This window comes from Haemorhous mexicanus, chromosome 7, assembly GCF_027477595.1.
Source record: "Haemorhous mexicanus isolate bHaeMex1 chromosome 7, bHaeMex1.pri, whole genome shotgun sequence".
NCBI classification, from domain to species: domain Eukaryota; kingdom Metazoa; phylum Chordata; class Aves; order Passeriformes; family Fringillidae; genus Haemorhous; species Haemorhous mexicanus.
The window spans coordinates 24,742,810-24,769,483 of record NC_082347.1 but is presented as its reverse complement, the minus strand read 5'-3'; the positions used below and the strand labels follow the sequence as shown (position 1 = coordinate 24,769,483).

Here is a 26,674-nt window from a genome sequence, read left to right as displayed (position 1 = left end):
AAGGTTCTTTGAGCTCCAAGTAGAATTTTTAATGCAAGCTATGCCCCAAAATGGTTGTCTACTCCGGGAGTTGTACAAGCAATTAAGATGTAAAATCTATCTGAAACCCTTTCATCAAAAAAAAGAATTACTTTGAAAAGGTCCGGGGAAGAGAGAAGATTGCAGGAAGGTCTGATGGATGAAATGACACATCTAAGGATAATTTGAACAGTTGCATAGTCATGAGGTTTACACCAAGAAAAAACTGTTTCATACAGTGCACAACCGAATTGTGAAACTCATTGTTACAAGATGCAGAAATAAAAAGAATGAAAGGATTCAAAATGAAATTAGATGTGTTCATAGAAAATAAGTCTACCTGGGCAGTCAAAGAAAGATTTCTGGAGGTAGTCAATAGGTTAATATGCCCATTTTACAAAGACAAGTTCAGCTTTAGATAAAATGTGATGGGGCTTGTGTTTGCTTTCATCTTCTCTTAAGCTACTATGTGCCATGGAGAGTTGACAGGGGCTGTGCATTTGTTATATTGTTGGTGGCTACTGCCTGCAGCACAAAGTCTGACCAGTAGCACTCCCCCTCTCACTGGGAAACTTTTCTCAGTGAGACTATTCCTGTAATCATTAGATTCATGTTTGACATTTGAGATCTGAAAGTCTTTAAAACACTGGTGGTTCTCGCTGCACATCCTGGCAGTGTATTGATGGGACAAACGTGTTCCTGTGGTGTTTCTCAGCTTGCAGGCAAGTATTTTAATTTCTGTGTATTAGTCCTTAGATTAATGTTATGAGAATATGTGATTACTGAATGAAAGGGAACAGTAGTCAGTTCCTTGCAAGTTGTAATTTTAACCGTTTATGAATTGAGAAGAAATTAATTCACCCTGTCTCTCTTTTTCCTATTTTCTTTCTAATGGTACCCTTCTTCCATCCACCATTGCTCCTTTTTTCTTCTGGTTCATAAGCATGTAACTGAACTTGCCATTTCCCTTTTGTCTTCTCACTTGTGGGTTAGAGAAAGGAACATTCAGCTCTTTACCATTTCTAGAAGCGTTCTTTAAAGGCTTGCAAATTCACTGAAGTGTTTTACCTACTTTACAAATAGTAGATGGATGCTGCCCCTTTCCCAAGCACAGCTTGTCAGGTTCAACTGTTGCTGGAACTTAGACAATGACATTATTGCTTGGGTGGTGAAGCTGTAAGTTGCTGAGGATTTTAGCTAGACAGTGGAGGATAAAGATAACTATATGGGAGTTAGGTAACAGATTTTCATCATTGATTGAGTTTGAGGCTGTAACAAAACACAGGTTAAGAAGAATCTACTGTGGTAGAAAGGTGAGCATAGCTATTTGCAAATCTTTAACCCAGAGTGAACTGTTTTATCAGTCAGTAAACAGAAGCCTGTTTACCCTCAAAAGATTTGATTTTCCCAGTAAGGGTTGAGACCCCAGCACAGAGCTGATGAGGGGTGTGGAGACATAATTTTGGTCAGGGAAGGATCTGACCAAAGTGCTTGGAGAGGGAGGAAATGGGAAAATTTCTGTACAGATGACATTAGTGCTGAAGTTTATCCCGCTGGGTTCAGCTTTGTGACTGATCACCTCTAACCAGTTCACTGCCAGCTCCCAGCAGATAGAAGTTGTTCAAGTGCCCAGGTTTACCTGGGTTAAAAAATGAGTCTGCCCAAGGTTCAACCTTCTTGTAAAATAGGGAATTCAGCTATGGCTCTAACCTTGATACTAGGCCCTTTCTGTACAAATAGAGCAATTTCCTGGATTTGAGTTCCCTCAGATCTGCTTGAGTGTACCTGTATATTAGCTAATCCTCTAAGCCAGCATCTAAAAATACACACACCCCATGGGCACTTGCTGGAGCTGTGCAAGCCAAGAAGTTTGCTCACAGTCAGAGTTGAGGAGAAATCCTCTGAGTTCATGCAGGTTCACCACTCCTGTCTGTTGCAACCAGACCGAAGATTGAATTTCACCTGAGTTAGATGCCAAGCCTGAAACATACCTGGATTTTCAGAGGTTGTGTGAGCTGTAGTGAGCTTTCCAGCCAATCTCCAGGCTTGTAGTGATGTGTAAAGGCAGGATGCTTTCTTCTGTTCTGGTACCTGCAACAGAATAACTGCAGCAGTGCTAGCTCAGGAGAGCGGTGCTGGGGCCCTCTGCCTGCAATGACATTGGGAAAGAAAATGTCTCCAGCTCCCCAGCAGCAAGTTCATGGGAGATGTAATGTCTGAACAATTTTATAAACCTAAGCTGTTTCTTAGAAAATGAGAGCTGCTAAACTTTTCTATAGTTGAAGAACTTCATACCAGTGGGGTTAGAGGGAGATCAGTCTCCATTACCCATTCTCTCCTTGGCGTATTTGTACAGGGAGATCTCCAGGTGGAAGTTTTCATGATATATGCAATGTGGCAAATTCTTTGGATTATACTGCTACAATTGCAGGAACAAGTATACTTCTGGATCCTGCAGGCCCTGCAGTCCAGTGATTATGTGTGAACCTTGGATTTAATTTTTGACAAATGTGCTTAACAGAGAAAGTGTGATGTGCAAATTCAAACACAGAAGAAAAATTGTGTGTGTGTGTGTGTATATATATATATATAGTGGTTTTTATTCCAGTCTCATCATATTCTGTAGTCTAAGTAATGAATTTTAATCCCATGTTTTTAAAAGGTTTGAGAGTTTCACACAGGTGAAGACAGGTGCTACTTGTGGAGTGTGTAGCACAGTGTTGCTGTCACAGGACACCTATAGCTGCAGTTACCTTGTGCAGGGAACAACACTGAAGCAGCTGCAATTTTCTGCTTCAGTTCTGATGCTTATGTGAGTGAGCATGTGCTCCAGATTTTTTCTCTCACCAGAGAGCTGTGTTTGCTCTTTGGAGAAGAGCTTGCTTCAGTTTCATCATCTGACAGCATTGTAAGTTCTGCTGAAGTCAGATCATGCCCTGTCCTTGGCCACAGAGAGGCTGTGAATTTCACAGATTAATTATACTTTGGGTATAACAATATCCATGTTAAACAACATGACTTTCTATTTCATTGAATACCTCCTTGTTCCTGAGTTCCGAGAGACGGAAAACAAAAATGGAGAAGTGAATGGAAGAACAAAAGTCTGCATTTGCTATCTCCTGTGCTCCCATCCCAAATACTGAGTCCTTGGCTCTGTAATGTTATTAGGAGATGTGGCAGAACTTGAGGTGTTATTCCAGGAAATAGTGCCAGAAATTCTGGTGGCATCTCAGCCATTTGAGAGCAAATTTGTTGTGCTCACCAGTTAGCATTGTGGGCAGGCTCTCCCTAACCTGCAGCCTGCTGTGTTCACCACAAGGGAAGAGAGGATAATAAAAGGGTGAAGAATACTGAGGACCTCATTTGTGCCTTGGGTTTACGGATTTCCATCACTTTCTAAATATTCTTTAGTGTGCTTTAAATACTCTCTGGTGTATTGACTGGGCTTCTGGTGTCTAGCTGTGCAGAACCATGCTACTTAGGATATACCTTAAATAGCTAAGGAGTACCTTACTGGCTTGCCAGTCATAGAATATTTTAGTTGGAAAGGACTCACCTGGATCATATAGTCCCAGCTTCTGGCCCTGCACACGACAGCTCTAACAATCACACCATGTTCAAGAACCAAAGCTTTTGGTCCTGGCACTCCCCTCAATTATGGTGAGAAGCACTCTATTCTTCAGGAGTGGGCAAGGGGTGGGCCACTAATTCAGGTGAATGTGCTCTATATAGTGACCACGGACCTTTTAGCAGCCAAAGCAGATGAGCAGCTTCAGAGAGGGCTTTTTTGTTGGGTTTTTTTTTCCCTGCAGAGAGAGGTTTTCTCTAACTTAGCTAATAGTGATGAAATTGCTCAGAAGCCTGGTGCTAGGGTTTTGTGTGGTGACTGCTGCAGATCTGCAGTCACATGAGTGCGTTTTGTGAATGGAGTGGCAGCCTGACCTCTGTATAACTGCACAGGGCGTTGCATGGTAAGCGTTTTTGTTAATGAGAGGCTTCTTACCCTGAGAGCAAGAGTTGAAGGGGGGGGTGAGTGTTTTCCTGCAAGTAAAGTGCCTGGGTATTGGTTCACATGTAGGGAGTTGTAGTCCCTTCCTCTACCAGTTATTCAGCTGAGCTATTAATTCAGGCAACTTCTCTGTAAAGAGCTAAAGCAGAGGCAGTAGGCACCAAAAAACCTGAGCAGGTCAAGGAGTGTCGCTTTCCTAAGCTTTGTTAGACTTTCCAGCATGTCCCAGAGCTGTGGAGGTACTCTCAGAGCATGCTGAAGCTACTGTGGGGAAATGTTCCCCTCCAAAACTAGGTTTCTGCTTCTGTTGCTTTGAAAGCAGATGGGAGGCCAGACCAGGGCACCAGTTTGCCTGCAGCACAGTAATACTGCCTGTATCAGGAAGGATCCAAAGTGTGGCATGCAGACAGCAACTGTTGCTCAGCTTTTCCAGCTATCTAGAATAGATCTGACAAGCAATTAGAGCATGAATATATTACAGAGCCGATGGGGGATGCCTTTGTTAAAACTTGTGACCCATACTTAGCTGATGTTTACATTGGCGGCTGCTTCGAGGGTGGGCAAGACCCTACCTGCCTGTCTTTCTCGTCTCTCCTTCCCTGGCGGAGCGAGCCGGGGAGCTCTGCAGCTCATTGGATATTTCAAATGCTTTCTGCACAAGTCATAATTAATGCCGAGTTGTGGAGCTAAGACCAGATGTGCTGCCGAGATTATCTCCCAGGGCAGATCGGCTGCTCCGTGCTCTGTAGCGCCGGGTGAATGGAAAGCTGCCAGTGCTGGGACTCAGAATGTGTCTGATGCCTGAAGTCAGGACTTTCTTTCTCTGCCGCTCCTGCTGTCTGACACTGCCTGGTTTCTGCTTGAAGCTCAGCGCCTGTCATGTAGCGGAGTGCTGCACAAGAACGAGAGGTATGAGATGATTTTCCAGAGTTTAGATTGGTTATGGTTTTCTTTTGCTAGAGGAAAAGCAGATATTTAAGTGTAGCCTTAGACAGAGGCTAAGAATCTAAAATAGGAGCTGACTTTTCAAAGGGGGAAGGAGTGGGAAGGACACAGTCTATGGCTAAAAATACTACTGGACACCAAGCTAGCATGTGAAGGTAGTTCTGGGGAGAGGTATTTCTATTTCATATATGCAGAATACTTAAATGTATGTATGTAGATGAGAGCAATCAGCTTCTAGTATATGGACACTGCTCTTTGTGGGAACGGGGTCGGAAGACACCAAGTTGTACCACAGACTCATTTGTGTGACTCTGGGCAAGATATGTTGTCAATTTTTCTTGATTCCTAGTTGTCTTTTGCCTCCTTTCTTTCCCCCCTATTCTTGCATTCAATTGTTTAGTTGTTCAGGACTATCTTTTTTAGTACACACGGCTCCTACCATGAAACTCCTTTTTCTGTTGCTGCTGCAGTAATTCATGTACTCTGTGCTTGGGTGGGCTAGGGGAGGGGAAACAAGTTGAAGATTTGTGTGTGTTTTGTGCTGTGGAAACGCACGCATTTCTGAATGGCTGCCCGTGATTTTTTTCTCAGTGCTTTCATGTGTGAGAGGGACAGATAAATGGGAACTTAAGCATGAAAGTGGGAAGGTAAAAGCAGGCACTTACCTGTGCAGGTGAGCACGTACACAATCTTTATATCCATAAACTGCCTGTCTGTGAGGCCCCACTTGCGTGCGCGGGTGTATGTGCTGTTGTAGAGCAGCATCCAGGTGTAAGCCTGATTATCTTCCCACACATCTTTTAACGTGTGTGGAATAAGCTGCACATCCAGCTGACGTAGGTGTGCCTGGACTTTTCACACTTTAAGCAGATGCAGTGTCCTTAGTCCTCCGTATGAAGAAAATCTACTCAAAAACTGACTTTATCTCTGTCTTTAGTTTATTTTGGTTGAAGTCAGAGCCTGTGATGAGGAAAAATGTAGCAGAGAGCATATATTTTCCTGCCCATTACATGTCTGGACAGCATAGCTGAACGTATAGGCTTTGTATGCCTGAAGCTGGTGGGTGAGCTGTTCAGGCCAGGACAGAGAGCCTGTCTGTGTCTTAGTCAGTACATCATTCCTGGCTTGTTTTTTCCACAAAGAGTCACCTAAATCTTTAAAGAACTGAGGCAGCTTGTTGGAGTAGAGGAAAGAAATTCTGTAGCTCTGCTAGCTCATTTTTTTTAGTATCTCTTGAATCTTTCTGAGATTAAGGATGTGGTTCCAGGCATGCTGGAGTTTTTTCCTGCTTTGAAATCAAACAAAAGGGCCTAGCTATAGATAAGGGTATGACAAGGAAAGTTAACCCTTAGGTTGCTAGTAAACTTTTGGCTTTGTTTCCGGCTTAACACTGTCTGGAGTGTGACTAGATGGCACTGGCTCCCCTTCTTTAGAATGAAGAAAAAGACTTTAATGTCTTCCAGCAGGATCATCAAGTGGAGTGAAGCCCTGCCAAGTTCAGTCTGAGCTGCAGGGCCCAGTGATTAAAAGCAGGCCTGTGCCTTGAGGAGCCAGCAGATGAGGCTGTGTGTGACTGGCTCCACATTGCTTCTCCTTGCAAGGCAGGGCAGTCCCTGTCCAAACTGAGATGTTGTCATATACTGGGAGTTTCAGGCACATTTAACTACATCACTTTTACAATCTGAGACCTGACAGAAATGAGATGAATGATACAGAGACACAGAACCCCAGTTCCTCAGTTTGCCCCGTGTGGCACTGGGAGACTGAAGCAGGCACATCTGCTAAGTCTGTTGCCAGTGTGACTGAGAGGGTCCAAGTGATAATTCTCCCAAACTTCATCAAGCAGATGCCCTGATTGCAAGCCTGGAACTGTCAGCATCTCAGACTTCCCTTTGACAAAACCTTTCCAGCCCCACTCCATAAATAGCTTTTAGATTGCTCTTTACATGTATCTTAATAGTATTTTTCTTTTCTAAGCCATGGACAAGTTCTGCAGCCACTGCACAGACGAGCAATTTCTCCAAGGCCAACTTTTCAGTCCCACTAACTGCAACTCTTGTGCTTTTTCTCTCTTTACACCAACCATAGTGTTCTTACTGCCAAAAGACAGCCTGGGTGCACTCCTCCTTCTGAGCAGCATCTCTGGTGGTCCTTGCTTATGGCTCAGCAAAAAAACCAAAAAACTAGGATAGAGAGAAAGAAAAGCATGGAGCTGCCGTGTAACTGAAAAATGTAACAAAGTGAAAGTCACAGTTAGCAGAAGATTTATCTTGGGTGAAATATTTTGTCTGAGCAATGTTTGGTGATACTTTCTAATGCTTCCCTGGAAAATTATGGTTCCATTTCAATGGAGAACAAAAGACATAGATCTGCACTGGAGTTGGGTTGGAGTGGGGCTGCCAAACCTGGGTGGGAGGCAGCTGAGAGAGAGCTGGGCTGCAAGAAGTCTTTCACCCCAGCAATGACATGAGTCCTCTTCCCACCAAAAATTACCAGTACAGACTGTGTGATCTCCCTAGCACAGCCCTTCAGCAGGCACTGTCACACAAGAGGAAACCCATGCTCGTGCCAGCTCCTTCCACTCATGCTGTGACAGGTAGATCTTCTTCTTCCTCGGTCATGTTTGTTTCAGGCCTGGTTTTTCTTGTTACTTATTTGTAATGATCTGAAGGGAGGTGAAGAACACTGCAGTATAAGAACATTTCAATGCCTTTATTTCCTCCAAAGATTGTTGTTTTCATCAAGGAGAAAAGTGTTACTGACCTTAATGTGTGAGGAGGAGTGATGGGATCCCCAGCATCTGGCTGTGCAAGAGACACCCACAGTGATGGTGATACTGTGTTTGTGAGGGGTCCATCTGCTGTTCCATCTGAGTCTCAAAGAGGATCACCCTTCTGTCTCTGTTACCTTAGCATCTCATTCCTTAATCTCTGTGTTGGTGGTCTCTACGTGACTGTAGGGCTCTTGTCTCCATAAGTCACTCACTGTAGGTTGCACCTACAGAAAGCTATTGCTGTTGTGATCCAAGTTGACTGTGAAGGCAAGGACTGATCCTGCCTGAAATGCATTAGAGATGTTGCTGATCACAGACCAGTCAAGGCTGGGGAAAAGTAGATTCTCTGCAGTGGAGATTATGCATGCACTTGTTCTTTCTTGTGTGTGTGTCTGACACTGCCTATGTCCTTGATCTAAGTGTAGAACATCAGAACACGAGTTTATAGAAGAATATTGTACATGTGCTTTATGCCTGGGGAATGCAGAGCATTTACCTCTCTTTCCCAGAGTTTTCTCTAGACAGACCCATTAGGAAACAGATTCAGCAAGAAGGGGTTTGAGAAAAGAGGGCTGCTATTGCCCTGACACATGCCACGTCCTGACCTCCCTGAATTTATCTGTCTTGCATCTTTAAAAGTGGACAACATGTATCATTTTAAGGAAATAGGTATGCCCCATCATGACAGCAGGGATTACCTGATGGGATTATAAAGCAACCTGTGCAAAAGCAGAAAGAGATTCTCTTTCCTAGAAACTGACTTCAGAGGCATCCAACTCAGTGAAAACTCAAAGAGATTAGCAATAAGAACTAGTAAAACCTTTACTCTGCAATAAACCCAGTATATACAGTGATAAAGAGAAGTCACTCCCATGCTCCAGGGCATGCTCTCCTGCCAGGATGAGGGAATTTCCTTTGAGACTTTTCATGGCCCTCCAGCTTTGATGCTGTAATGCAGTTGTGTAGGCTGTGGTGTAAGGAAAGTTTCTGACTTCTGATGTATAACAAACAGGCAGGGAAAGGAAATTGGGCTTCAGGATTCTTCTTGCAGCTTTTGTTCAGTGAGCTGAACCTGATAATGAAGTTTTGTTTCACTGAGGATTCAGCAGATTTGGACTGAATATAGAAAGCAGGTATGGTTTGACATGTTGTCTCCTATGAAGAACAGTGATGGATGGTTAGGGAATGTCCAACCAGGAGTCACCAGACTCTCATGAATGTAGCACAAAAAAAAAAAAATAGAGAAAGACATGGTCACTAGTGGGGGAAGGTAAGTGGAGCCTTCAGAAACTACCAAATTCCCTAATTCCCTGGCCTGGTGTGAACTCTGCTTCTGGCTATTGAGTGTGAAATAGTGTGACTCCAATATTGCATGCTGCTTTTTTTTTTTTTTTTTTTTCAGACCTGCAGGTGTAACTGAGTGCTGAATGAATGATCTAAAGATCCTTGATATCTATAGGAAACTTCTTGTAGCTTTGAGAAATCCCTGAATAGAATTTCCTACCTGCTCTGGTCTGGTTAAATCTGAAATTCTGGGAGTAGATTCTGAAATTCTGGGAGTAGATTCTAGGACTCCCTCACTTACTGAATTTTTACTGCCAAAACATTATTAACTCAGATGCTCTCTTCTCTTACTCCACCAAACATTGTAGGGTGCTAGAATTAGAGTTTCAGAACTCAACTCAGTGGCAGTCCTTTTACGTGGAGCAGTTTCCTAGTAATAAGGATTGAACTAAGACCTTTGGCTTCCACAGCCTGAGCCCCTTCTGTGCTGCTGAAAAATCTGATGCCAGACAAGTGGCATTCAGCTGCTGGTATTGGCCAGGTACTCCACACTCCCCAAAGAAACAGACAGTGCTTCATACTTAATGAAATATGTCTCCAGTAGATCTGACTAAAGAATTAACCCAGGCCAGCTTGGTTTTACAGAATATGGTGCTTCTGATAGTTTCAAAATGCAAGAGGTACAGCACACAATTTTTAGTAGGAAGGGCAATGGATTTTGCGTGATTTTTACTGGTTTTTTTCATTTAAAATTTTCATTCAGCAAGTTTAATGAAAGGAAAAGAAATAGAGTCCGCCAGGATGATGGAAGATTCTCACAATATCCAGTTTGAATGTTGACAGCTGTACTCTGCTATATTAGCAGTGCTGTGTTAGCAATCCCTAGTGGGATTGCTGCCTGTTGGGCTGGCCAGCTGCAAACTAGGGGAGGGCAGCTGTGTGACAGCCTAAGCAGTGGGTGCATGAAGCAAGGACATGTGCCTATAAAGTCAATGTAGCCTTTGTTTTGGTCTTCTTGGGATGGGAGCTGCAATGAAAGTATAATTACTTAATCTAAATCCAGCACAGCTGTGGATAACCATAAACATAGCCTTAAGCCCACCTTCCTTGTGTATGAGATACAAACCAGCTTAGGGCAGAGAGCAGTTTGAAGCACTATGAAGCAGGAAAAAAAATAAATCATCATGTACTTCTTGTTTTTTAAAATAGCTTTATTCTTCAGAGTCTGTTAGAAACTGGACCTTCAAAAGGCTGCCCCCTCCATGAGAGCGCTTCCCTCCTTGTGTGGCGCAGGCAGGAGCTCAGGCAGAGTTAAGCTGACCCCAGCTGTCTCTCTTGCTCTCTGGTGGCAGGGATCTTTGGGCAGCGCCTGGAGGACACGGTGCAGTACGAGCGGAAGTATGGGCAGCGCCTGGCCCCGCTGCTGGTGGAGCAGTGCGTGGATTTCATCCGGGAGCGGGGGCTCACCGAGGAGGGGCTCTTTCGCATGCCTGGACAAGCCAACCTTGTCAAAGATCTGCAGGATTCTTTCGATTGTGGAGAGAAGCCCCTTTTTGACAGGTGAGTTGACATCACCAAATTCAGGCTGGTGTATGTGTGACATGTGAAATCTGCCAGGAATGTCCATGCAGTGGCAATCCTAGCTTGCGTGTTCTTTCCACACCGTCATTCTCTCTGTTGAAAGTGCTGATGGAGCTTTCTCCCACCTGGTGGTGGGCGTGGAGGCTTTTATTCATCTCAGTGGTGGAGGAGAGCTCATTGGTCGGTGTGGAGCTCCTCCAGTGTTTCAGCTTTAACACATATTGAATGAAAAGCATTGCTAGATTTGGGTACAGCAAACTCAGAGGTTGTTGGGATCCCATCAGAGAAATGGGTGTGACAGAGGTGAACTAGGTGATGTACTGTTTTCAGATGTTGCATTCTCCATGCAGATCTGCCTGGAGCAATACCTTGACTCTTCGTCTACAGGTTTCAGAATAGTCACGACCATCTGACATGTTTTACCTGGCCTTTATGCCAGCAGCTGTTTTGTAAATGCTCAGCTTAATATTGGTTCCCATGGGAGGAGCACCAGCCCTGTCTCTGAGCGCTCCATCCAAGGGCAGCAAGGGAAGGGCAGCTCTCAGCTCTGCTGTCTCTACATAGTCCCTCAGGCAGTCAGATGATCAGAAACATGAATGCTGTCAAGGCCTTCCAGCCAACAGCTGTCCTTACCCTGTAACTAACATTTCATCCACTCTGTCATAAGTGCATCCTGCCTGGAGTGAAGGTCAGCATTGTGCAAGGCTTAATAGCCCTTTGTGAAATAGGGCTTGACCCTAACAGAGACCTTGAACTTCAGGGATATTTGGATCCAAGGCTGTTGCGTAGATCTGGTCTGATCTCCATCACAGGTCCATAAATGAAATCAGATCTGGGATCTTGTCTTGGAGGCCTGGCATCATTTCTTGCTGGCACTCACTAGCCCAGGTTTTCCAGGTGATGCCAGTGGCATCTGGTGTATTACCAGCACATTAACCTTGGGGGATTGCTTCCCTTGGACCTGCAGCCACTCTCAACCTTGCCAATCCCTTCCCTTCCCTGTCTACCACTGCAGGAAAAGCTAGCACTGTCTGCTGCGTGGGCAGAAACAGTGTTTGGTCTCATCTTGGGAAGTATATCTTCAGAGTTTATTTGGAACATTCTTCTAATTCTTCCCTTCCCTCAGCTTCCTAGACCACCCATCCTCCTCTCTTTGATTCCTAACCACAAACAGTATTTGCTCCCTAAATGGAAGTGTCAAACATTTAGAAATATTTTCATGAAAAAATAAGTTTGAAATCATCAAATTTTCTCAGTTAATTTTTTCTTAAACAAAACCTTTGTATTTTCTACTGAATGACTGTGTGTTCTTCTTCGGAATTAGAATTATCTTAATTCAGGGCTTACACTGTGGAACAGGAGTATCTACAGAAGGAATTAATTAGGAGTGAAAGTTTCAATTTCAAGTTTTACTTTAGCCTTATCTAACTTCTTTGTTATGTAGATAAACCAAGCCACCACCCAGCATTTTTAAAGCAAAATACAATTATACAATGGTTTGGATTGCAGGGGATCCTAAAGTTCATCTCCTTCAAGCCCCTTGCCATAGGCAGGGATACCTTCCACTAGATCAGGTTGCTCAGAGCCCATTCAACTTGGCTTTGAACACTTCCAGGGATGGGGCATCCACAGCAACTTCTTGCAGTGCCTTACCCCAGCTCAGGTGCAGAAAGCACCTTTATTTCCACAGGCATTTGCACGGGCTAAACAGATCAGTGCTAAGTCTCCCCTTTGAGAGAGGCACTGAGGACCTGCAGGAAGGAATGCCTGCCTTGTGGGCAGTCAGTGTGGAATGCAGCAACAGAGGGTTCAGTGCAGAATCAAAGGAAGCAAGCCTGGAGTACCCGAGTAGTGGAAAATTGGGGGTGTCCCAGTTGCTGCCTTTTGCTCTTTCCACCATTCCCCATACAGTCTGTCACACATCTGCCGTCACAGAGAGCAGTAAGGGAGAGGGAGTGCCACTCTGGCTAAATGAAATGCTTCTCCTCCTAGCAACCATCATTTTCTCAATGTGTAACTACAGCTTTATCTCTGTGTGGCCTGGGATACCTTGGCAGCAGAAGTGTGACATCCTTATGCTTCTTTCCAAATCAGGTGCAGTGAAAGGAGTATCCCTTCTTATTTCCCAGCTGCAGTCAGTGCTTTTAGATGTCTTTTGTAACTATGGTGATATCCCAGGTGCTTATGGCCCACCTGCCCCATGGTGGATCAAACCTTTGTGATGACTGACAATTAAATATTTATTTTTAAAAGGCCTTCTTTTCCAATGTTCTTATGAAAGGCCAGGTGTTACTGTTTTGGAAGCACCTATAGCAGTCTGCTCCTGTTGCACTTTCATGCCACAGAAAGTCTGGCTGTATTTCATATGGCATCGTGGAATAAACAGCTACTGCAGCCAGTGGCCCTGAAGCTCTGTTCTGGGCTCTGCTTCTCAGGGATAGTCAGATCCACCGTCCATGCCTGAAGCTCCACAGTAAAGGGAAAAAAAAAGAATAAGGGTACTGATCTCATTTGTAAAACACTGTAATCAGCTGAAGAAAACCACTGTGTAACACTCTGATATTCTTAAATATGATGGAGCCGTTTAATAGCAATAGAGTGAGCAGGATTAGGAGTAAGCGGTATCTGCTGACAGTTTCCTGTTGTAGTTTTTCCAGTTTACTTCTAGGTGTGTGTTCCAAAAAGGAAACATACTAAATAGAAGAGATTCAGCTTTTGGAGAGAAGAAAGGATTTGAAGCTCTCTTGCCCAATGTTCACTGATATATTTTTCTCAGAACTCTTTAAAGACAGTCAGGGTAAGGGTGGGTAGGGAGGAGCTGGTGACAGTATCTGTTTAGACTTCCAACAGTCAAAACCTTTGAGGAGGTCATCTGCAATGACTAACAGCGTTGTACCACAGGAAAATTGGAATGAGGGAGAGATCCCCCCCATACACCAGAAGCTGGGTAGCTGGAACAGGTTCATCATGGAATTTGACACCTCAACCCCAATTTTAAAGCAAAGGAGAAAGAAGAAGAAAAAGAAGTTTCTGGATTGGGAGAGAAAATAAAAGCTGATATCCTATCATAACAGATGGGCTAGGAAATTCCAGATATCACAAGCCAGGCAGCCATACCAAAAGGTAATAGAGGACCTGGAGGAAATACAGCTTCCTCCATTTTTTCTGCATGATTGAGCAGGGCATGTGGGAGCCCAGCCCACCAGCTATACATGTGTGCTGGCTGGGGAGAGTCTCAGGGAGCATCAGTGAGAGACTCAAAGGTTATGTTTCACAGAGCAGGGATGCATCTGTTGTCAATGCTGTGTGATCACTGTGCCCTTGCCTGGACTATTCCTCACATTCCTGGTCCACACTAGCAGAGGAACCACAGTGTCACCCTACCTTAAGCAGTATCATGGGCATATCCCTTCCACTGCCCGTGCTACCTGAGGTGCATTTCTGTTTTGACAGAATGGAGATTTCCCTTGTTCCCAGGCAGACCTTCCTGCCTAGTACCAATGACTAGGAAGAGCTTCCTTCCATGTGCCTACTTTGTCCCTAAGGGGGACCTTGATGCACCCCCAACAAAAGGCATCAAGCTTTGGGGTAGTGTGGATTTCTAAATTTCCTTCCCTCTTCTCTATTGCAGCAACACAGATGTTCACACTGTGGCGTCCCTCCTGAAGCTTTACCTTCGAGAGCTACCAGAGCCTGTCATCCCCTTTGCCAAATACGAAGACTTTCTTTCTTGTGGACAGCTGCTCTCAAAAGATGAGGGAGAGGTCAGTGATCCTTCGAATCTGCCTCCTGAGAGGATGTTGCCCAGAATCAATGTAGTACAGGTTTTTATCTCATCTCTTCAAACTTGATTTAAATTAATGAAGTCCCTGGGAACCTTTCCCTGAATTATCCTGAAGCTGTGAATGGGGTTATCACAGACTGCTGCTTTAAAAAAAAAATCAGTCTTGTAGCCTGGTGCTTCTTTCTTCAGAGCAAAGCTCTTGTGTAGCATGCGATGCTCTGGCAAGAGATGCAAGGTAGGAGGAAATCTAGGTTCCTTTCCCAGCTTTGCTGTTCACTCACTAATAAGCTGTATGGAGTCACTCCTTTTGTCTGTGTTTTCCATTTTATATCTCAGAACAGTATACTCTCCTTCCCAAAGATTTTGGTGGATGAGACATTGATAATTGCAATGATCTTTGTATTTCTCAGAGGAAAGGCACTATGAGAAGGTGGGCTATGATATTATCCTAGAATAGGGGGGAAACAATGCTGTGAATACTTAGCCAGAACCTTCTTACGATGTTCTTCTCTTTGGTTTCCAGGCAAGGGAGAGGGCTGACAAAAACTACCAAGTCTGTGGCAGTCATGGAACAGGATCATTTGCAATATGTTTGATTGATCTGTTTCATCCATATTGTGGTGCTCCCTTAGCCCTTTGCAGATTGCAAAGGCACGTTAGATGTGGTCTGATGTGGGTGCCACCTTCTAGGACAGAAAGTTAGAGGCTGCAAAGGCTGTTACTTGTGTCTTTGCTAAAGAAGCAAAGGCCTGAGGGCTTGTAAGTTGTGGTCCACAGTTCTGTCCCTTTTCTGTGTGTGGTCTTGTCTTTGTCTCTGGCAGAATTTGTAAAAACTGTTCCTCACTGTGAGTCTGGGGTTCACTTTCAGTTCAAGTGGCAGAAGGCTCTGTGGAGATTGCCCTTTGTGATGCCCACAGGAAGATGCTTGCTTGCATGCATCAAATGGATCATACGTGGCACTAAAGGTTTTTTTATGGTTAAAAGGCAAATGACACTCAAATAATGTAACCTCTAGTCAACTGTGAGAAAGCAAATTTCTCTGCATGACACAGCATGTTACCACACATGGATATGTACTTGCATTCTGGACACAGCCACATCAGGGTGCCAGTGCACTAGTGCTGTATTTTAGTAGGCAGAGGTGTGTGTCTACTCCCTCCAAAACTTGCTCATTTTCTGCCTTATCCTTAGTGAACTCAAGCATCTCTGCAGGGTGCTGTGTTACAGACCCCACAGCGGTTATTTCACAAGAAAATGCAGCATTTCAAAGGCTGGTTTGATTTTGGTTGTAAGATGTGCAGACTGGGAAGTTTTGGATCCATTAAGCACTATTGCACAAGAGTAGAGACACTGCCAAATTGGGCAAACATAATTGTACATCACTGCTCAGCTTATTAGCTCTGTTGTTTGCCCGATTCTGTCTGCACAGGCTGAGCAGTTTGGGAAGAAACATCTGCGTGAGCAAGGTCAGACTCAAATGACTTGGAGGGCAGAATTCTCTAGATTAGAAAGGCAATGGGGAGCACTAGGTAGCCAAAATGGGCACTTATAGAACACAGCACTGCTCATAGCACAGAGTTGTTTTGTTAAGGTGCCGTTGTAAACATAAGCAATTTTGGTCTTGTCAGGGAAACCTGGAACCTCAACGTGGGCTGTTTACCTTTTCAGAAAGGAAGGTGGAGTGCACACAGCAGGGGTGGAGAGGCTGTACGTGCACAGCAGCACGTGGAGCAGAATGCAGCACAAAGTCATACCCAGCCTATGGGGCCTGACTCGCCTCCCACATGGAAAATCCCCCTGCTCACAAACGTGGTTTCACTGAAACCATGATTTTTAACACGTAATGGTAAGCAGGGAATTTGAAAATCAAACGCTTTATTTTGTAAAGGTATTTTGAAACAACATGTAGTTGTGCTGGTTTAATTTGAAGTACTGTTTTCTTTTAATTTTTCACTTGCAAGTTTTGAATGAGACTTTTGGACTCTTGGTATAATTTTTGTTTTCTATGGCCACCCTCATCTCACACCCAAAAAACCAGAATTGCCTACAGCAAAATAGCCTTTCAGATGAATTTGTGGGACCTCATGCTGCTGCACTGAGACTGTGGATAGGAATTATTGTGGTGATTATTAGCCTAGCTCCAACACTGCCCTAAGTTTTATTCAAATTCATTTTCATCTTCATTCTGCCCCAGCTGATCTCTGGTGTTTGAATGCAAACAGGGCTGTAACAGAGACCTTGGGTGGTGCTAAGGTCTCCAGGTATTTCAACAGGACTACAGCATTAGAAAAGATTTGATTCTGATCCCAACTGATTGGGAGGAGAGTTTGAAAATTTAGAGCAAGAGGGATCTTCAACAGCCTAAAAACTCCTTTGAGTCTGAGCTGCCTTTACATGGTGGTATTTTAGCCTTCACTGCTACCTGCACACAAGAGATGCACACAGCAGTTCAGTGGATTGAACACAGGTATTCAAGTTTTTTTTAAAGAGACATCTAAATTTTTTATGAACATTTAAATTGTCGCTAGTTTTCCAGCCAAACTAGAAGCTCTGAATTGGTGTTGATCTGTTACACGCATTGCAAAATCCTTGGGTTTGGGATCGTTCATTGGGAAGCAGCATTTTCAAGGAGGTAAGAGTTATTTCTGCAAAATCCCATGATAATAACAGTACAGTGCTTCTGTTGCTTGCTGGGCTGCAGACATTGGCAATGATCAGTGCCGTTTGTTACTACAGGGGTTTCAAGTTTGTCTTTTCCTCTGTGCCGTCACTGTGGTGTTCCTAGGCTAAGCCTCTGCCTTCTGTTGGTCAGGCCTTGGTAAGGACAAATCTGTCATAGCTGATACATGCTGCAGTAGGAGGGGGAGCTTTTTTTACCTGTCAGGTGTTTGTACTTCAATGAATATAAAGATAGTCTCTGTGTAATACCATACCTGAGACTCCTTGTGACAAAGCTTGAATTGTAAATTCTTAGAACCGTTTTTCTTTCAGGTAGCATCTTTTACCTTTAGGTCATGTTTCCTGCTGTTCACAGCTGCCCAAGTTTCTGTTTCAACGTTTTCTCCTACATCCAGTAAAGCCAATGGCATTTTAATTCAGAGCACTTGAAATATAGTGGCAAATACAATCCTGATTTCCCTATTTGAAATAAATTGGGTTACAGAGCAAAATTCAAGAGGCAATTAGGTCTGTTAGATCACCTAGTTCTGGTTCAAACTTGTCACTTGAAAGCTGATTGACCTGAACAACTGATCTAAACCTTCACATCAGTAGCAGCTGTCTTTGGCTGAAAAAATTTTAGATGTTGAAAAAAGAGGATTGAGATTTTCAGAAGAGACTGGTCTTTTAATGGTGTCTCCATGGCTGTCACCATTAAACAAGCATAGTGTTAAAGCTAAGGAATTATAAAGTGGTTACTGCTTTCAAGAATTTTAAGTTTTGGGTTTTATTAAAGAACTTTTTTTTGTGCTGGGATGTACAGAGTAAAAAAAGTACCTGTATATTTAAGGTAATAAGGAGGAAGGCAGGACTAGGCACTGCTCTATGGATCCTTCTGACTTGTCTGGATTAGAGAAATCAGGAATACATTGCAAGAGTTTGGCCAACAGGATTCCCTTCCTAACAGTTCTTATAAATTCAAGCAGAGTTTGAAATGAATGTTCAGCTGCACTTTTTTGGAACCATTTCCTTCTGGAATTCCTCCATCATTGGTTCGCAGCTATCACTCTTCCTTAAATGTGCTTTGGTATCTGTTTTTCCACAAAAGGTTTCATTGTGTCCAAAAATAAGCAAATCTCCAGGGCAACAGCAGCATTGACAGGAACAAGCAAATGATACTTGGGATTGTGGCAGGACAATAACCTCCTGAGTCAGAGGTTTTCATTAGATGATTTAAGTAGCTTCGGGGGTTTAAGTCATTCCTTCAGCTGATGTGTCATCTTTCATTTTAATGTAAAGACAGAAATTTTGTGAGGAAGTATGTCCCAGGTCAGAATGACTGCAAATGGAAGTATGTCATTAAAAAGGAGGCAGCTGAACTGGAGTCATTTAGCTTTTTCAAGAAAAAACTTTCCTCTGCTCAACTGAGTGTTATTGCAATGTATTTATACTGCACTCAGTGCCTCTGAGTTTCAAATAGGCAAAGGCACATCTGGTACCTTGGTACACTGGTACCAATGCCAGGCTGGCTTTAAAGGCTGGCAGGCGTCACTAAATGCAGACTTCTATCTCAACAATTAAAGTTTACAGGAGGATTTCCACTGAGAACCGAATAGAGTCGGGACATTGGGTTTTTGGTAAGGCACAACACACTGGTAACACCTCTTCTACAGCAAAGCCTTTGTGTTATCATCTGTTGCTCAGCATTTGGCTGTGGAAAGAGGACTTTGTAGTCCTAAAGGAAGGTCACGTCTACTTTGCAGCATTTACATTAATAGCTCTCCTTCTTGTTTTTCCTGTCCCTCAGGGTACCCAGGAACTGGTTAAACAGGTGAAGAATTTGCCCCAAGCCAACTACAACCTCCTCAAATACATATGCAAGTAAGAGAAATTAATTAACACTTGGAAAAGTCTCTAAGTTTTGTGAGGCTGTCTTGTATGCAAATAATATACTCTGAAAGTATGAATATTCAAAAACCACCACTTAAGTGTAAGTTACAACTCCTTCAAAAAATGGGGAGGTGAATGCAGCCTGCCTGAAGGAAGTTCTTGGTTTATCCAAGAGGATCAGCCAAGCAAATTGCTGCCACCTGCAGCCTTGGCAGCAGGCATGAAGGATACTAATACATAACATTTATTTCAGAAGCACCTACAGATCACTAAAGGTAGACACTTATTCCAGATACTGCACACTTGGAAGATTTATGACACAAGCTGAGTAGCAGATGCAGTCAGAATAATCAGGCTGGCTTTTGCTTTGGTTTGGAAGTGTGGTTTGTAGTGGCTTCCTCTTGGATTACCAGGGACCCCACAGCCTTGTCTCCTTTCATCTCTGCTGATTTTCCCAGTTTTTGGGCTGCCTCTTTATTTGGGGATTGATTGGAAGGAGATGATTTTTGAAGGCTACTTCTAACTCCAACCATTATATGGTTCTGTGATCTGTATTTTGTTATATTCAAGCCAAGCCACAAAGCTCTTTCCACAGGCTAGTTCTTGGAGAAGGAGATGACTTATTATTTCTCTTATATCTGTAAGTGAAAATTCATCTGTAAGTGAAAAGTCAATCCATGTAAATTGAGAATTCCTATAAAGATGCAAAAATCTGTCCTTTCAGACCCAGCAGTAGGCTGGGTCACTGCTAGGTCGGTACTTCTGGCAGAAAACCTCCAGTCTTCTCTGGGAGGGATCTGGGGTTACACTGACTCTCTAAGCTACATTAGCTCCTCAAATCATTGCAGGTGTCAGGGTTGTATGAAAACAGGACAAAACTGAGTGCTTTTAGTCTGAGAAGTGACTTATGAATTCCCTCTTCCTTTGATTTTTCTGGGGGGTTTTTTCAAGGTTCCTTGATGAAGTTCAGGCTCATTCCAGCATTAACAAGATGAGTGTCCAGAACCTGGCTACAGTATTTGGACCAAACATTCTGCGGCCCAAAATGGAGGATCCAGTGACCATGATGGAAGGTAGGTGCTGTTCTGGGGGATGGCACAGTAGCTGTCCTTTGGAGCTGTAAGTGAAAGCCATGCATTCCTTGGTACCTGGATCAGTTGCCTGCACAGTCAGAGCAAGTTAAGCCATCCCTTTCATCAGGGCCTGTGAGGGGTGTTCCAGTTGGCATCTTATCCCACTCACCACTGGACTGGGAGTGTCTCTCCTCTCCAGCACGTGGAGATGCCTCCATGCCCCTGAAACTCTTTCTGAGCCTTCTGCTAAAATGAAAGCTCAGCTGTTTTATCAGGAGGACTGTGCTTAAGTACCAAACTGCAATCATTTAGTATTGGTGCATTTCAGTGCTCCCTGTAGAGAACATGCAAGCCACGAGGAGAGGACTGTAATTCTGGCTGTGCCACAGTGGCTACAACTAGAAGTGTCTTAGAAGTGTGGTCTTCTAAGGAGACTGTATGGATCAGAATAAAAGAAAAAAAGAAAAAATTGACAGTTAATTTTGGCTGTAAAAAATCTGAAGCTTTAAAATTATTTGCTTCCATATGAATCAAGCAGGCTGACATTAGGGCTGGGATACAGCTCTTCTCCCAGGTTGCACTGAAACACAACTACTGTGGTGCAAGTTTTAGCGAGGTTTTTGCATTAAGTTTTGTAGGATTTTGACAAGCCTGCAAAAAGTATTGATTAATTAATTAGGCACAGATGGAGATGCTGTGCTCAGGATGCCTGAACTTGTCTCTGGTTCTGCTCCCTCAGTGTAGGGGACAGCTGACATGGTATTGTGTGTGATGCAAACCCTTCACAGAAGGTCAGTGCTGTCACACCTCAGCAGCAGCAGCAGCGCCTTGAGCTCTTCACAGGTCATGTGCAGATGTGTCTCCCATGATGGCAACTCACTGTAAGGCAGCAGAACAACTTCAGAGCATGACCTGACATATTACAGTAGTTCAGGTACTGAAAGCCTACCTCAGAGATGTGGGCCTTATTATTATGTGGGCCTTATTATTTGATACCTTCCCCAGGCTGTGCCCAAGGGGCAAATATCAGGGAGGAGCAGGGAGTGCAGGAGCAGTGCTTGTTGTTCACTGGCGAAGGTGGGGACAGGTGTAAGCAGCCTGTGTGCGATGCTGAGACTTCCCCTAGTGGCCACCGGGCCAGCGCTGGTAGGGCTCTCACAGCCTTGGCAGCAGCGTGGTCCCTGCTCAGCTGGCACAGAGGACGAGTTTGGGCTCAGATCAGCTCAGGCATTTCATTCTGCAGCTCATCCGATGGCAGAGGTGCCTGTGCTGTGTGGAGGTGCACATGTGCAGGTGCTGGGGTCTCTCCTCATCATCGTACAAAAACACTCCAGTGATCTGACTCGGATTTCTGTATTGCCACAGGTCTGACCTGTAAAAAGTTGAGATATGTAGGCTGACTTTTTAGACTTAATAATTATAGCAGGACTGGCAATATTTTTATTTTAGTTGAAAATTTAGTTGAGGTTGGTTAGATAAAAGTAACAGAGAAGTGGCAAGATTCAGTTTGTTTTTTGGTTTTTTTTTTTTTTTTTAGCTTCAGGGTATTCTGAGTGTCCTAAATAAACTGATACTGAGATCTAAACAAAAAGCACTCTAATTGTGAATTGTGTCTCTCCTCAAATTTAACCCATGCATTTCAAATAGAAATACCTGAAGTTTGACAGCTAAATATTTAGGAATGCCCTTATCTTCCGGACATTTAATTCTCTTCCTGCAATCACAGACATAAAATAGAAGTGGTAGGTGAGCTAAGTACATCTTCTTATTAGGTCAAAAACTCATCAATAAAATCAAGCTCTTGCCTTGAACCCCGAATATGTTTGCCTTATTCTCTTTCAGGCAATGCTTAAAAATAGAATTGCTTACTCACCCTTCTAAAGGTTTTCCTCTTTTGTAGGAAGTGATTTATATTAGGTTGGGTAAGTGGTGTTCTCTATTAGTTCATAATGGTCTGCTCCACTCCTGGAAGACAGTGGCAGCACATTTCTGTGGATTTAAATAACTGTGAGCACTTTCTGCACTTGCTATACACCCTCTGCAAGTGCATGCATAATGCAGATGTCATACTTCCTACAAGTTTCTCTAGACACTGAGTACAGCAGAAGGCCTGAGCTGAAATTTGTATTTTTCGATAAGAATAGTTCTAGACCTGCTCAGACCAAGAAACTGAGTGCAGCCTAGTCATGCCAACAGGCTGGGGTGAGTCGCAGAGGTCTTTCATGCCTCCTCACCTGCTTGTCTTTGTTGTCCCTCCACAGGCACCTCGCTGGTTCAGCACCTGATGACAGTGCTGATAAGCGAGCAGGGGCGGATCTTTGCCGTTCCTCAGGCGGATGTGCCAGGGAGCCAGCTGGAAATCAGACCAATGCGCCAGCGCAGCACTGTGGAGTGGATCTCCGAGGAGGACGGGGAGGACAGCAGGTCACAGAACAGCGCTGCCAGCCCCACTGATTTGCCTTCTGGCAATGCTGTGGCTCTGGAGGCCACTCCAGGACCTGCAGTGAAAATCACTCCTCCAGAGCACAGTGGCAAATCGACCCAGCCTGCCACGAGCCCCAGTAAAAGAGTGCAGACTCTGCCTCCATGGAAATATTCCTTCCGCCAGCAGGGAGCACGGTCTGTGAGCCCAAAGCTGGGCAGCTCATCCTTAGATATCCCCAACCTCTCCTCCAGCGGGAACTGGTTGATGAACGGCCTGTACTCCCTCCGAGGCCATCGCCGGACAGCCTCTGGGGAACGAGTGAAAGACTCGTGTTCCTCCCAGAGACTCTCCACTTATGACAATGTCCCCTCATCCAGCCTGTCCCTCAGCACACACAGCATGGCCAGCACCACCTGGTCTACATCATCCTGTGAGATCTCCGTGATGGACTCGGTGAGCAGCTGCCCAGCCTGCCGGGCCAGTGACTCTTCTGCTTTGAGCTCCCTAAAAACTGAGTGGGTAACTCAGGGCTCGCTGTCCCAGAGCGAGGTCAAGACTGCAGATCTGGAGAACAGCATGGACAGGTTTGAAGCCTGCAGCAGCAGCAGCAGTGAACAGAGTGACCCGGCTGCAGCTTCCCGAGATTCTGTCCAATGCTCCAGGGCCTTACAGAGCTTGGTGGTGGAGCTAAAGACAGAGCTGAGCAAACAGAGGACTGAGTATGAGACTAGTATCAAAAGGTAATGTCATCTGCAGGGGGCACAAGGAAGTCATCAGTCAACATTCTCCCCTCTCTGAACATGGGTGTAGGCTGCCAAGGGTACCAGGTTCTCAGCCCTGAAGTTTAGGGTTGGGTGACAGCAGATTTGGTTCTACTTTTTCCTTGCTACTCTCTGAATCCAACTTTTCTTTCTCTGATTTAAGAGAGTATCAAAAAGAAAACAAAGGGGATTTCAGTGACACAGGGAAATCCAACACTTAATATTCTGTGTGTTCACTGTAAATGAGAACTGCACAGGTAAGGCCAAAGTCTGCTCTTTGTGTCCTCAGAGAAATAGCAAAGCAAACATCTTGTAGAGAGGAATTGGGACCCAGGATGGTCAGGCCTCAACAAGGATGATGAATCTGAAACCGAGGGCTGCTTCTTCTTCTTCTTCTTTTCCCAACACCAGACCAGTCTGAAACTGAGGGCTTCTTCTTTTCCCAACACCAGCATTCTTGACGAAACTGCTCTTGATTATTTTCCACATATTTTTTGGGGGTGGTGGTATTGGGACTGCATCTCAGCTATAATGTTTTCAGCAGCCTCTTTGTGCTGAACTTCTAGAAACCTCACTTTTGGTATCTGATGTAGAAGAGTGGTCCTTGGCTGATGGGGCAGCCTGTCTTGGAGGAGCAGTGTGAACCGTGTCATTTACCAACTGATGTTTCCTTGCACAATTGCTGGTGCTGTACTTTCCATCTGAGCTCAGAAAAATTCCTTTCAGCTTTCAGAAGAGCTGTGCACAGGGCTGGGGCTGTAGGAAGTATTAATAACAAGGGAGTCATTAATTTGTGTATGTTAGGTTTTATGAGTGTATGTGATAATAGAAAGACTTTCAGGAAAGCATTCAGGGGAAATAGGCACATGAAATATTGATGCTTGAAGGAATTAGATATATTTTAATATACAGCCATGTGCAAAATTGCACACCATATTGTAATACATGCTGCTCTGCAGCACATGTACTCTGCACTGAAGAAGGGCTGTAGTCCCATTTCTTACAAAAATTTGAGTTCTCAGGGTTTGGGGGTTTTTTGTGTTAAGGTGTTACTGTTACACTCCTTCAATTATTAAAACACAGACTGGAAATTGAGGTATGAAAATGCTGTCAGTCTCCCAAACATGGTACCAAAAGCACGTAAGACTGTTGGGATTGTGTAGCACAGCTTTAGGCTGCATTTTTTTGGCACTTTTTTCTTGTTAAGGTAGTTTCTCAAAAATGTATCTGAACTGTGATCTCTTCCCGTGGGCCAGTTGTTAAGGTAGGAATTCCTCTTGCTATCTTCCTGCTTTATTTTATGATTTCCTCTGGTGGTGGCTTGCCAGCCTCTTCTGCATTTCTGCTTCTTGCACTGTGCTGCCTTGGTGTGTGGAACTGGAAGGAGAATCAGGCTGTGCAGCAGTTCCAGTTCCCACCTAACATCCCCAAGTGGGAGAAAAGCCCCACCTGTTGTGTTCAAGGTGTAAGAGCTCATGAAACACCAGCAGTTGCCAGCATGGGATGTTGGGAAGGGTCTGTGAATGAGGCTGGAAGTTCATGGCTTGCATGGTTTGGTTTGTTTTTCTTTTTTTTTTTTTTTGATGCCCTACTGATACAGAATGGGAGGGAGGCGAGGGTTATGTGCCTTACATTTAATTGTGCAGGGCTGCCCTGGCAAGCCTTGTTGCAGGGATACAGAGTAATAAACAGAAATACCCGGCTGCAGAACCTGGAAATGTGTAGCTGCACATTCTTGCCTGCTGCCTGGGGGAAGAGATGGTTTTCCACTTTTTATCAGTAAAACTGTTCCAATGGGGCCTTAAGCTGCTGACATCAGGAGCATCCAGGAAGACCTGTTCTCCATTCCAGCTGTTGAGCTGCTTTAACTCCTTTCCCCTGTAGCTGGACAGGACAGACAGCACTGTGGCTCCAGGGGAAGACTCTAAATTGGCCAGGTCTCACAGGGCAAAGTAGCTGAGAGGAAAATGCATAATGAACTAAAGAGTTTCATGAAACCAGGCAAGGTGCAATCACTGCCTTTTTGTACTAAAGAGGATGACTTCAGCTGTTTGGGCCTACAGCCTGAAGGACTGTGCTGTCAAGTCTAAGAATTTCAAGCCAAGTTTCTCAGCTCTCAAAAATTTTGCAATGTTTTTACTACATCTGCAGCAATTTATAGGTGCAAAAGTATGTTCCTTTTCAAACTGCATGGAAGTCTGCTACTATGGAAAGAGAGGAGCTAACTAGCAAAGAAGGGAGGTTGCTTAGCACAAAAGATTTAAGCTGCCTCAACAGCTTTATTTTATTGAAGATAATTTAGTCCCCTGAAATTGTACATGTGCTTGTGTGGTTTGCAGAACTGTGTGTATCTAGCAGGACATGTTTTAATGAAAGAATATGAGCTTTTTTCTTGGCAAGTACATAAGTGAAGGGAAAGCAGAGTGAGTACCTGCCTGGGGCACAGGTAAGGAACACTTGCTGATGGAAAAGCTGTTATTTCTCATCAACTGCCCATTTTCTCTCTCTTAGTCAGAGGGAGGCAAGTTTTATTGCCTTTCTGTAACCACTCTGTTCCCAAGCATTTCTCCCTCAAGGCTAATATAATTACCAGACATTCTCTGTTGAGTTTCAGTAATTCATGTTTACCACCTGGCACTCTTAAGAAAGTGTAAGCATTTGGAGCAGACTGCTATGAATGTAGAAATGCTGTAAGTGCTGCGACCCTGTGGAATTCAGTCCTGAATTAGCAGTTCAGGCTGCTGCAGTTGACCCCTAAACTTAGTGGTAGAAAATGTAACTGGAGCTCAGAGGTTTTACATGTGTGTGGGGAAGCATCCCCCCACCTTCAGAAGTGTCATATTCCAGTGACACTGGCTGGACATAAAGGTCTGCCTTCATCCACAGGGGCTGCCTTTTGCTGGACTTGGTGCAGGTCAGTGCACCTGTAGCTTTGATTAATTGTGAAAACTGTGACAGTAATCAAACTGCCATCTTTAGCAGTATGTAAGGGAACAGAAAGGAAAAGTTTAAGGTGATGCATTGCCCCTTACTCATGAAGTGGAATTCAGACCCCTCTGGGACTGCCCAAGTCCCTCTTTTTTTCATTTTTGTTTTGTTATGAAGCAGTAGTGTGGCCTTCTTGATAATCAGTTGCCCTGACTAAAAATAACCTGTTCACAGTTCCACTTGGATGCCACACCCCAGTTTCAAAGTTGAGTATTGGACTGATCAAGGAGAGGTTGGGGTGGTTTTGTGTTGGAAATTATTTCAAAAGATCGTCTTTATTTTATTTAAAGGATGGCCACTTTCACTGTAAAAGTCTCATTTTTAAATTAATATTCTAGTAATCAGTAATTCCTATCTGAAAATATTCCTTTTTCAGTATTAATGCCACTACTTGGTCTTGTGATTGGAAAACACAAGGGGGAGAACAGCAAGTGCTGGGCCTTCTGTGCTTCTTTGAAACCAGAAAACCATGAACTTTGTTCTTT

At 44.1% G+C, this 26,674-nt stretch overlaps 1 protein-coding gene across 3 annotated transcripts in view; it reads left to right on the top strand.

Moving 5' to 3' along the window:
- Positions 1–26,674, top strand: part of ARHGAP22 (Rho GTPase activating protein 22) — a 52,927-nt gene that overhangs the window by 24,772 nt on the left and 1,481 nt on the right. For 2 of the 3 annotated variants that reach the window (XM_059851524.1, XM_059851526.1), the window contains exons 3-7: positions 10,382–10,589; positions 14,242–14,374; positions 18,860–18,933; positions 19,894–20,015; positions 22,277–23,180. In XM_059851524.1, coding sequence (XP_059707507.1) covers positions 10,382–10,589; positions 14,242–14,374; positions 18,860–18,933; positions 19,894–20,015; positions 22,277–23,180 — 1,441 coding nt within the window. Of the gene's footprint in view, positions 1–4,554; positions 4,937–10,381; positions 10,590–14,241; positions 14,375–18,859; positions 18,934–19,893; positions 20,016–22,276; positions 23,181–26,674 lie in introns of those variants that run through there. The other variant, XM_059851527.1, reaches the window with a different exon arrangement.